This window comes from Rhinopithecus bieti, unplaced genomic scaffold (assembly GCF_001698545.2).
Source record: "Rhinopithecus bieti isolate Rb0 unplaced genomic scaffold, ASM169854v2 scaffold_30775, whole genome shotgun sequence".
Classification (NCBI taxonomy): Eukaryota; Metazoa; Chordata; class Mammalia; order Primates; family Cercopithecidae; genus Rhinopithecus; species Rhinopithecus bieti.
The window spans coordinates 552195-565221 of NW_016813906.1; the positions used below are offsets into that span (position 1 = coordinate 552195).

Below are 13027 nucleotides of genomic sequence, written 5' to 3' on the forward strand. Positions count from 1 at the left end.
AAAAAAAAAAAAAAAAAAAAAACGAAAAAACCAAAAGTTATTTATTTTGAATATGTCAGCCCTTCCTGTCGTATTTGCTGAATATATTTTTTCCAAAGTCTTATTTCTCTTTATTATTTTTTTACTTGTCTTCTGTTTATTGATTTATACAAGTTGTTATCCTAGGACAAATTTTTGAGGCTTTAAAAGGTGGATATTATTAGACCCAATTTTGGTAGATGATGCAACTGAGGCATAGACAGGTTAAGTGAGTTGTGCGTGACCGAGTCACTTACTCTTCACTTGGCCAAGCTTTTAACCATTATGCAATACTGTCTACACATGATAACACATTAAACACACCGTTCTATACTTTGCTGTTTTTCAGCTGTCTTACAGATTTTCAAATTCAGTATATAACAGTTCATTTTTTTCAAAAAAAAAAAAAAAAAAAAACCGGAGGGGTGGACAGGGTCTCCATATTCAAGCTGGAGTGCAGTGGCACAATCATAGCTCATTACAGCCTTGAACTACTGAGTCAAGTGATTCACCTGCCCCAGCCTCCCAGGTAGCTAGGACTATAGGCATACACCACCATGCCCAGCTAATTTATTTATTTATTTTTGTAGAGATGAGGTTTTACTGTGTTGCCCAGGCTGTTCTCAAACTCCTGCCCCTAAGTGATCCTCCCGTCTTGGCCTCCCAACTGTTGGGATTACTGATGTGAACCAATGCACACCACCATGCTTGGCTATTCATTTTGTAAAAGTAACTTCAAAATATTATTATTGTTATTATCTTTGAGACAAGGGTCTTGCTCTGTCACCCAGGCTGGACTGCAGTGGCGTGATCTCAGTTCACTGCAGCCTCCACCTCCCAGGCTCCAGCAGTCCTCCCACCTCAGCCTCCCGAGCAGCTGGGACTACAGGCGGACACCACCATACCCAGCTAATTTTTAAAAATCTTTTATGGAGAAAGGATTTCACCATGTTTCCCTGGCTGGCCTCAAACTCCTGGGCTCAAGCAGTCCTTCTGCCTCGGCTTCCTAACGTGCCAGGATTACAGGCATGAGCCACCATGCCTGGCCCAGAATATTATTTTATCTGCATGTATGTGGCATATATGTAATATATTTAACTAGCTTCCTAATGATCAGCATTGTCTTAAACTATTTCTAGTGATATTACAGAGATCTTTATACATTTAACACATAGATTTAGGAAATGTAGGAAGACATTCTAAAAGTTAGAACTGCTAGTTCATGGAGTATACATTTATAGTTTTGGTTATGTTAAAAACCAAAACCAAGTTAACCGTCTATGGAGGCTGAGCCAATTTATGATTGTACCTACAACCCGAGATTAAGTTGCAATTTTCCAACATTTCTACCAACATACTATACATTTAGATAATTTCTACCAGTCTGATAGATACAAAGAAATTCTCTTGGTTTTATTTTCTATTACTTTTATTAGTTAGGCCGACTTCCCTTCATGTGTTTGAAAGCCATTTGTGTTATCTTTTCTCTGACTACTCAGATCCTTTTCCTTTATCCCTATTATGTATGTTATGGTCCTTAACTAATTTGTAGAATATTTTATATTAAGGAAACTATCTCATTGTAATGTGAATCGCAATATTTTTGTTTTCTGTCTTGACTTCATGGTTTTTGTTATGCTTGTTTCTTATTTATTTATTTATTTATTTATTTATTTGAGACAGAGTCTTGCTCTGTCACCTAGGCTGGAATGCAGTGGCATGATCTCAGCTCACCTCAACCTTCACCTCCCAGGTTCAAGCAATTCTCCTGCTTCAGCCTCCCTACTAGCTGGGATTACAGGCGTGTACCACCATGTCTGGCTAGCTTTTGTATTTTTAGTGGAGACTGGATTTCACCATTTTGGCCAGGCTGGTCTTGAACTCCTAACCTCAGGTGACCCGCCTGCCTTGGCCTCCCAAAGTGCTGGCATTACAGGTGTGAACTGCCTCACCTGGCCTGCTTATTTTCTAAGCAGAGTTTTTTTTTTTCATGTAGTCAGGTTTGTTGATCTTTTACAGCTACTAGATGTGTTACACTTTAAAAACTCCCTGTTTTTTCATGCTTTCATAACTTAATATTTTGCATTTAAGTTTTTGTATCAGGAAATTATTTAGGTGAAATGAATAACTTTTTTTCAGATACATACCCAGTTATCCTAGTAACTAACTGATTTATTTTTTTATCTACTGATTACAAATGCTTCTTTTATCAAGTAAACTGCCATATGTATTTCTGGACTTTCATCTTATTGATGTGTTTGTTCATTCACCAATATCATATTTTAATTATGTAGACTTAAAGTTACTACCCTGTAGAGATGGTCCCTTTGTTTGTTTTTTGAGACAGTGTCTCACTCTGTCACCCAGGCTGGAGTGCAGTGATACAGTGGCTCACTGTAACCTCTGCCTCCCAGGTTCAAGTGATTCTCCTGCCTCAGCCTCCTAAGTAGGTGGGACTACAGGCACCCTGCAACCACGCCCAACTAATTTTTGTATCTTTGATAGAGAAGGGTTTCACCATGTTGGTCAAGCTGGTCTCAAACTCGTGACCTCAGGTGATCTGCCTGCCTCAGCCTCCCAAAGTGCTGGGATTACAAGCGTGAGCCACCACGCCTGACCGAGGTAGTCCATTTTCATTATTATTTCTTTTCAGCATTTTCCTGGCTGTTTATTTTTCCACATAAACTTTAGAATCAGTTCATCTAGTTATTTTAAAAAATAAAATTGTGTTACTTTTTTCGTTGAGATTATATTCTGTTTCCAGATTGATGCATAATTAACTTTATGATACTGAATTTGCCTGTAGAAGAGTAGGATTTGTTGTGTTTATACAAAACCAATCATTTTATGTTTTTTATTTTAAAGTTTTTTTCCTACAAAATTCAGGTTTTAAGTATTTCTTAGTAAGTTTATTCCTAGGATTTTTGTCCTTTTTGTTGATACATTGATATGGAATCATTGCTTATGTTTTTTAACTTGTCATTTATGTATAGTAAGAATTTGTGTATGCATTTGTTGCAGGCTATCTGAATTTGACTTATTGTTGGTAGACTGTTTTCAGTTATCTTTAGCTGTTAGTGTTGTCTTTGGTTATTCATTTGTTTTTGGTTTATTATCTGCAAGTAATTCTTGTTTTTCTATTATTTTCCCCAAGCAGACTCATGTCACAATCATCTGCAAGTAATTCTATTACTTCCTCTTTTACAAGTTTAACTCTTTCCATTTCTTTACCAAATTTTTTTCTCAAACATTCAGAATAATGTTAAGTTAGTTGTTTTTAGCATTCTTTATTGAAAAGGTCTTCATGTTCATGTAGTCAGATTATAATTTCCCCTTGGTTTCAGTGTTAAGGGAAAACTTTAGAAGCTTTCATACAGGAGAGATGTGATCTGAATTAACATTTTAAAGGGTTTACTCGTACTCCAGTTGGAAAATTCATCTATGGGCAAACTCAAAGGGCAAATGTATGAGTCAAGGGATCCAGTTAGGAAGTTTTTCAGTGGTTCCAGAGAGGGACAGTGGTGAAAAGTGCTTTGACTTGGAATATTTATTGAAGGTAGAGCTCACAGGTCACAGATTTGGATAGATTTGTTGGGTTTGAGAAAAGTTAATAAAGAATGACTCCTAAATTTTAAGCCTGAGAAGCTAAGGGAATGATAATGCCAATTATTAAGAAAAGGAAAATTCAGAAATGGGAGAGGGTAACGGCTGGTAAAATCAAGAGTTCTGTTTTGGAAATGTTAAATACGAAATGTAAATTAGATATCCGAGTGGAGGTATTGAAGGCATTTGGTTTTGTTGTAATATTAAGGAAAACATGCCTTAACTCCAAGGTATTTAAAATCTCTTCTACTTCAATGATTTTTACTTTTTTCCTTAAGTATTTTAAAATTATTTCTAGAATTTACTTTCATGCAGGATTTGGTAAACTTTTTTTTATAAAGAGCCTTATGATAAATATTTTACACTTTGCAGCTGTGTAATAATCTGTCATCAGCAACACTACCACTATCACTACTACTGCTTCCTCCTCCTTCCCCTTTTTCCCCTCCTTTCTCCTCTTTCTTCTTTCTTTTACCTTTCCAGTGATGCTAATCTTTATTTTTCCTTTTTTTCTCCTCCTTCCTTCCTTTTTCTTCCTTTTTTCATCCTTTTCCGTTCCTCCTTTCTTCTCCCTTTAAAGTATGAGTATCATTCTTATTTCTAATGCCTTGCATAGTGTCTAAAAACTATGTTGAGCAAATGGATGATTGCAACTCAGACCTGATTCTTAGAACTGACAGTCAAACTACATTTGTCTTATGCAAAATTTGCATGTATCCTTACAAATTATGGCTGCTCATGATATTTATACTTCATGGAAATAAATAATAGTTATTAAAAAGAGATATCATCAGAGATTTAGAAGATCAGATTGCATTGACATGATTAGGAAAGGCTTTGAAGAAGATACAGCTTCGCCCAGGTTGGAGTGCAGTGGTGTGATCTCGGTCCACTGCAACCTCTGCCTCCCAGGTTTAAGCGATTCCCCTGCCTCAGCCTCCTGTGTAGCTGGGATTACAAGCGTTTGTCACCACACCCAGCTAATTTTTTTTTCTTTTTTCTTTCTTTTTCTTTTTTTCTTTCCCTTCCTCCCTCCCTCCCTCCCTCCCTCCCTTTCTTTCTTTCTATCCTTTCTTTCCTTTATTTTATTTTATTTTTTTGTAGAGGCGGGTTTTCACCGTGTTGGCCATGCTGGTCTCGAATTCCTGACCTCAGGTGATCCCCCCGCCTTGGCCTCCCAATGTGCTGGGATTACAGGCATTAGCCACTGCGCCTGGCCAGATACAGCTTTTTTAATGGGTATCTTTTGTAGAAAAGTAAGGGAAACATTTAAGTCATAGGAAAGAATATGAGTAAAAATTAAGTCATAGGAAAGCACTGGTTTCATGCAGAAAATTGGTTGGTTCAGTTTAGCCTGTGTTTTAGGAAGTATAGAAACTAGGTGGCCATCTGTTGTGGGCACAGGAAATTATTTTTATGTATAAAACAAAAGCATTAGTGTCTTAGTCTGTTCAGGCTGCTGTAATGAAATACTGTAAACTGGGCTAGGTGCAGTGGCTCACGTCTGTAATCCTAGCACTTTGGGAGGCCAAGGCAGCTGGATTGCTTGAGCTCAGGAGTTTGAGACCAGCCTGGCCAATGTGGTGAAACCCCGTCTCTACTAAAAATACAAAAATTAGCTGGGCGTGGTGGTGCGTAATCACAGCTACTTGGGAGGCTGAGGCACGAAAATCCCTTGAACCAGGGAGGTGGAGGCTGCAGTGAGCCAAGATTGTGCCACTGCACTCCAGACTGGCAACAGAGCAAGACTCTGTCTCAAAAATAAATAAAATAAAATATTGTATAGTGGGCAGCTTATAACGACAGAAATTTACTTTTCACAATTCTGGAGGCTGGGAGTAGTACAAGATCAAAACTCTGGCAGATTCACGGTGTCTTGTGAAGGCCTAGATTTTGATTCATAGATGGCAACTTCTTGTGGAGCCCTTAGATGATGGGAGGGGTAGGAGGTCTCTCTACTGCTTCTTTCTTAACGGCAGAGTCCTCATGACTTAATAACCTTCCAAAGGTCCCTCCTTCTAATACCTTCACATTGGTGGTTAGGTTTCAACATACAGATTTCAGAGTGACAAAACCTTTTAGACCATGGCAATTACTTTTGTAATTTTTGGCTGGGAAGGGATGGGATGAAGAGAGATTTGCTAATGAATATAAACATACACTTGGAGTAATAAATTCTAGTGCTCAGTAGCACAGTAGGATGACTATTGTTAAAAATTTTCTGTGTGTATTTCAAAATAGCTAAAAGGGAGGATTTGAAATGTTCCCAGTAAAAGAAATGATAAATGCTTGAAATGATGGGTATTCCAAATACCCTGATTTGATCATTACACATTGTATTTATGTGTCAAAATATCATGTATTCCATTAATATATATAATTATTTTGTATCAATAAGTGTACAAACAGGAGATTTTGAAGGTTTTGATCAAATGTCAAGGATGTGCATTAACAAAATAAATATGGTAATGGATTGAGAGCCACTAGAGTGCACAAGTCTTTAAACTTTTGTTGTTTACATATTTCTTAAAGAATGTTGAAAAACCTAGGTGTCTCCTAGGCAGATTTTTTAAATTTGTAAATTTTCGAGTTTTAAGTGTTTGTAAACAAAATGTATTCGGGAAATTATTGAAATTGATGTTTTTAAAGACAGAATTATGGTCCTCTTTTAGATTAATGAAATGTAAGTGCTGTAGCAACTTTTATTCATCTCTCTTAAAATGTGTAAACTCAGCCATAATCTCAGCACTTCGTGAGGTTGAGGCAGGAGGATTGCTTGAGCCCAGGAGTTGGAGACCAGCCGGGGCAACCTGGTGAAACCCCATCTCTATAAAATAAATAAATAAATAAGCAAGCCAGGTGTGGTGAGCATCTATAGTTCAAGCTACTCAGGAGGCTGAGTTGGGAGGATTGACTGAGCCTGGGAGATCGAGGCTGCAGTGAACCGTGATCCCACCACTGTATTCTATCTAGCCTGGTGATGGAGTGAGACCCTGTCTCCAAACTCTCGTTTCTGAAATTTTACTTGGCTGAATTTTTTCCTAATTCCTCCACAGTATTTCCACTTGACTCCCCCACAGAATGTAATTGTAATGTATTTATTAGTGTATTTGAACATCTTTTATTATTTGCATATCATACTTCTCTACAACAAAATATATATGTTAATAAAAATTTTTCCTGTGTACATGATATTGTCTTAAATTTCTTCTATAGTTATTACATTTATTAGGACATGGCAATCAAAGGAGCATAAATATACTTTGTTTTGCCAAACTAGTATGAAACATTAAAAAATGAAATTTTACTGAAAATGTGCATTAGTGAGAAGAATGGGCCTTATTAACATAGTTGTAGGTGAATATTAAGCTAGAATGATAGTGTTCATTAATTCTTCCTACTTTCTATTTTATGTATGTTAATTCTGAAAACCTTATTTACATAATGTTTTAGTGCACATGGAAGTTTTGGATAACTTTAAATTGAATTTCTTCTGAATTATAAGTCAGAAATTACACTATGATCTATTGCTGAATTAGTCCATTTTGCGGTGTTGTAAGGGAATACCTGATGCTGGGTATTAAAAAAGAGGTTTATTTGTTGAGGCCTCAGGGGTCTTTTACTCATGGTAGAAGGCCTTGAGAGAACAGCTGTGTCACATGGTGAGAAAGGGAGGTGGGAGGTACCACACTTTTTTTTTTTTTTTTTTTTAACAAGAGCTCTTGCATGAACTCAAAAGAGTGAGATCTCTCCCATTCCTGTGTGGTAGGAACCAAGCTCTTAAGGGATATGCCCTGATGACCCAAACACCTCTCACTACACCTCACCTCCAACATTGGGGAGCACATTTCACTATTAGATGTGGTGAAATGGGATTACAGATGTGAGCCACTGCACCCAGCCCAGTTTACAATATTTTATTACAGCAGCCTAAACAGACTAAGACAATAATTCTTTTGTTGGACAAATACCCAAACCATATCAATCACCAAAAACTGTTTTTAGTATTCTCTCAGGTCATAGTTTGAGTAGGTTCTTATTTCTGTGAAGTATAAAGTCTTATAAAAATAAGCCCTTTGACAGGCGTAGTGACTCACACCTGTAATCCCAGCACTTTGGGAGGCCGGGGCAGGCGAATTACAAAGTCAGGAGTTCAAGATCAGCCTGGCCAACATGGTGAAACCCCATCTCTACTAAAAATATAAAAAATTGGCCGGGCGTGGTGGCTCATGCCTGTGGGAGGCCGAGGCAGGCAGATCACGAGGTCAGGAGGTCAGGTCCTGGCTAACACAGTGAAACCAGGTATCTACTAAAAATACAAAAAATTAGCCGGGCGTAGTAGCAGTCACCTGTAGTCCCATCTACTCGGGAGGCTGAGGCAGGAGAATGGTGTGAACCTGGGAGGCGGAGCTTGTAGTGAGCCGAGATGGTGCCACTGCACTCCAGCCTGGGCAACAGAGCGAGACTCCGTCTCAACAAAACAAAAAATTAGCTGGGTGTAGGTTCAGATGTCTGTAATCCCAGCTACTCGGGGGGCTGAGGCAGGAGAATCGCTCGAACCCAGGAGGCAGAGGTTCCAATGAGCTGAGATTGTGCTACTGCACTCCAGCCCAGGTGACAGAGTGAGGTTTTTTTTTTTTTTTTAAAACTCCTAACCACTTTCCATATTTCCTAGCTAACCTTACTTTTCTTTGCTAAGAACTATGAATTACACATTCTTTAACGATAGTGAGTTGAACGAGATGAGGTCATTATGGAAAATATTTCAAAATTTCTTTCTTTGGTACGCCTTTCAATAGTTTCCCTGACCCACCCCCAGGTTTGTTGATTCACTGACTCATAGGACTCAGCATATAGTCATATTCATGGCTAAGATTTATTACAGCAAAATGATAAAAAGCAAAATCATGAAAAGAAAAAGGTGTCAAAGCAAAGTCTGGAGGAAGCCAGTTGCAACTTTCTAAGAGTTGTCTTCCTTTGGAGTTCCACAAGATGTGCTCAGCATGACAACGCATGTGAATTGTCTACCAAGAAAGTTCTCTTGAGCCTAGGAGTCCTTGGTTTTATCACAGGGTGGATCACGTAGTCACATAGTGCCTGTGAAACTGACCAGAGTTGCCCAAATTCCAGATTCCTGAAAGGAAAACAGGTCTTTAGCATAAACCTGTTAGGCACAGTGAGCCACTGTTCTCACTTAGAGAGTTTTGTATCAAGGTAGAGAGCTGTTTACTTACCAGTGATGTTTGCAGACTGTAGGCAAAGGCCTGCCTTTCTGTGGGTAGCAAGAGTCTCAGTCTTACTGTGTTCTCTCTCCAGAACAATGTGTCATAGTACTATTTGGGATGTGTGAGGGTGATCACTTGGTAAAATAACAAAGGACCAATTAGAAAAGAACAAGTGGAAAAGATAACCCAGCACCCACTTTCTCAGACTACATTTTGGAAAAAGTACAACAGTACTACCTTTCAACAGTATAAGTAAACTGTTGATTTTGCCACTGATACTGTTGATATTATTTATTAGTAGAGTGAAGTAAGGGAAAAGTTAATGCAAAAGCACCAGTCAGACTTGTCAAGGGACTAATGAGGACTTAACAAAAACTTTACATTGCTTAATGGAGAAAATAACAACATTGTACGTGAAAAGTCTAAGAATGAGCTAATTAGATATCAAAAAGGAGAGAAGAGTAAAAGATGATCGCTGCCTTCGTTTTTTCTAAGAAATGAACATAGGGAGGACTTTCAGATGATAGTATATCATGCTGCTATATGTTTTTGAGTAGCTTAATTGTAGCTTGTCATCCTGTTTATATGTTAACTATATTTGGAATGTAATTAATATCTCAGTTTAGATAACTTATGTTTCCTTTTACTCCCTAGGAATTTTTGAGAGATATCTTCAATCTCCTGTTTTTGTTGCCAAGTCTTAAGGACCGACAACAGCCAAAGTGCAAATCACATTCTTCAAGGGCTGCAGCTTACGATTTGTTAGTAGAGATGGTAAAGGGGTCTGTTGAGAACTACAGGCTAATACACAACTGGGTTATGGCACAACACATGCAGTGTAAGCATTCTTCTTTTCCTTTAAGCTTTATACAGTTTGAATTCGGAAATAAAATTTTGAGGGCACTGTTAAAAGAATCTGCTCTTCACACACTTTAACATTATAAATGATTATTGGTAGGGTGTTATTAAAGTTAAAAAGTAAACATTGATGTGAAGGACCTTTTTATATGCATTTTAAATACTTTGGCTTTTTTTGTAAAAGTAATTTGATGCCAAGTAAAATCAAGTTTTAAAAGTCTTGAATTTTAGAAAATAAATTAGTTTTCATATGTTTTTTTTTTATTTAAAAAATTATATATAATCTATATTAACGAGGTAACTCATGGAAGTAGAGGCTATTAATGTAAGCAAAATACATGATGTTTCATAGTTCGTTTGGGGGGGATCTTTTCCTCCCTCTTTCTTCAGCAGCCCATGCACCTTATAAATGGGACTACTGGCCTCATGAAGATGTCCGTGCTGAATGTAGATTTGTTGGCCTTACTAACCTTGGAGCTACTTGTTACTTGGCTTCTACTATTCAGCAACTTTATATGATACCTGAGGCAAGACAGGCTGTCTTCACTGCCAAGGTAGAATTTTCCTCACTTTAAAAATCAAAATTATAAAGCAGATTTTAATATTTTGTTGATACATTTTTATTTCAGTGTAGTAAATGTTGTTTGAAAAAATAATTTGTGAATAAATAAGAGTAAATTTGATTACAGTAACTAGCTAATGTGTATTTTACATAGTTTTACATTTTAGTAGATTACTCAATGCTGTAGTACAATTTAGTTCTCAAAGGAAAACACAGCTATGGAATATACTTACTCTGTATACAGTGAATATCATGTTGTCAGTAAAAACGCATTCATGGGAACATATGAGAATAAAAAACAAAAATAAATAAATACATATTTTTATTACAGAGAAAATAAGGAAACCCTGAATCCAAGTAGAGAAATCTTACCAGAATCACTGAGCTTGTATCTTTTATATTTATCCCAAAGTGAATTGGATTATGGACCTAATTTGTTTGTGTAAGCTTTGCTTCATGTTATTTTTATTCACTTTCTAGTTTTCATTCTTTTTTACCTTGGGCTATTTTTGTTTGTTTTTTAAAATAGTAAATAGAGATGGGGTCTCTCTGTGTAGACCAGGGTGGTCTCCAACTCCTGGCCTCAAGCGATCCTCCCATTTCAACTTCCCAAAGTGCTGGGATTACAGGTGTGAGCCACCATGCCCGGCCAACCATGGGGTATTCTTTAGTTTGCCATTTGTGCTGCTTTTAGGGTTTTTTGATGAACTTCCTTTATACTTGCTCTCAGATTTTTTTATTTTTATTTTTCTGAGGCAAGCCTCAGTGTCTGTCACCCTGACTGGAGTGCAGTGGCGTGAACATAGCTCACTGCAGTGTTGACATTCTGAGCTCAAGTGATCCTCCCACCTCAGCCTCCTGAGTAACTGGGACTATAGGCATATGCCCCTATGCCTGGCTAATTTTTTTACTTTTACTTTTTGTAGAGACAGGGTCTCACTGTGTTGCCCAGGCTGGTCTCAAATCCTGGGCTTACTAGATGCTTCTACCTTGGCCTTCTAAAGTGCTGGGATTATTGGTGTAAAGCTACCAAGCCTGGCCTCATCATGTTATCTTTTGTCTTGGTTTCTTTTTCCCTGTTAAGTATTGCAGTGCTTTATATACTTTCTCTGAATTCTTTGTTATGTTTAAGTTACTCTTTAAAGTCTCCAGTTTATAGTTTACTCAAGTGGTTCTGGGTGTTTTGGCTTTAGTTTTTGATTATTTTAAAATCTATTCTGTACGTCATGACTAAAAGTAGTTGAATGATTAGTTCATTTAGCTTATGGAAATATTTCTGAATCAATTTGGTATACCCACCTGCATAGTCTTACAAAAGCAGTTGTTATTAAAGAAGCATGTTTTCAGTGGTTTTCTTTCTAGCTGGCAACTTGGTCATGCTTCTTGGTTTTTCTTCTTCATATTGATAACCACCTTTAAAGCTATTAACACTTTTAGGAATTAGTAGAAACAGAAGGAACACTCAGATGTGCTGATTATGAGTAGGTCTCATAAATGGTTTTAGTTAAAAACTAAATTTACCAGCAAAAACAACCCCATTAAAAAGTGGACAAAGCAGCTTGGCCAGTATGGTGAAACCCTATCTCTACCAAATATACAAAAGTTAGCCATGTGTGGGGTGCGGTGGCTCACGCCTGTTATCCCAGCACTTTGGGAGGCAGAGGTGGGCGGATCACAAAGTTAGGAGATCAAGACCATCCTGGCCAACATGGTGAAACCCCATCTCTACTAAAAATACAAAAAATATAGCTGGGTGTGGTGGTGGGTGCCTCTAATCCTAGCTATTTGGGAGGCTGAGGCAGGAGAATCGCTTGAACCCAGGAGGTGGAGGTTGCAGTGGGCCAAGATGACGCCAATGCATTGCAGCCTGGGCGACAGAGCGAGACTTTGTCTCAAAAAAAAAAAAAAAAAAAAAAAGGCCTTTGGCCAGGCGCAGTAGCACATGCCTATAATCCCAACCCCTTGAAAGGCCGAGGCAGGCAGATCACCTGAGGTCAGGAGTTTGAGACCAGCCTGGCCAACATACAAAAATTAGCCAGGCATGATGGCAGGTGACTCAATCCCAGCTACTTGGGAGGCAGAGGCAGAAGAATTGTTTGAACTCGGGAGGCAGAGGTTGCAGTTAGCTGAGATGGAGCCATTGCACTCAAACTTGGGGGACAAGAGGAAGACTTCTCTCGGGGAAAAAAAAAAAAAAAAAAGGCTATGTGTGGTGGCACATGCCTATAGTCCCAGCTACTCGGGAGGCCGGGCCAGGAGGATCGCTTGATCCCGGGAGGCAGAGGTTGCAGTGAGCCGAGATTGTGCCACTGCATTCCAACCTAGGTGACAGAGCAAGACTATCTATAAAAAGGAAAAAAAAAAGGAAGTAGACAAAGGACACGAACAGACACTTTTCGAAAGAAGACGTACATGCGGCCAATAAGCATACGAGAAAGTGCTCAGTATTACTAATCATTAGAGAAATACAAAACTAAACTGCAGTGAGATACTATCTCAAACCAGTCAGAATAGCTGTTAATAAAAAGTCAAAAAATAACATGCTGGCAATGTTGCAAAGAAAAGGGAATGCGTATACACTGCTGGTGGAAATGTAAATTAGTTCAGCCATTGTGGGAGGCACCTTGGCAATTTCTGAAATAACTTAAAACAATTACTATTCGGCTCAGCTGTCCTATTGGGTATATACCCAAAGAAATATAAAACATCCTACCGTAAAGACACATCCACGTGCACTGTTCACAATAGCAAAAACGTGGAA

General features: G+C 38.2%; 1 protein-coding gene across 1 annotated transcript in view; it reads left to right on the top strand.

Annotated features, from left to right (window-relative positions):
• Positions 1-13027, top strand: part of USP34 (ubiquitin specific peptidase 34) — a 221900-nt gene that overhangs the window by 131187 nt on the left and 77686 nt on the right. Inside the window, 2 exon segments of the mRNA XM_017849063.1 lie at positions 9501-9684; positions 10098-10258. Coding sequence (XP_017704552.1) covers positions 9501-9684; positions 10098-10258 — 345 coding nt within the window.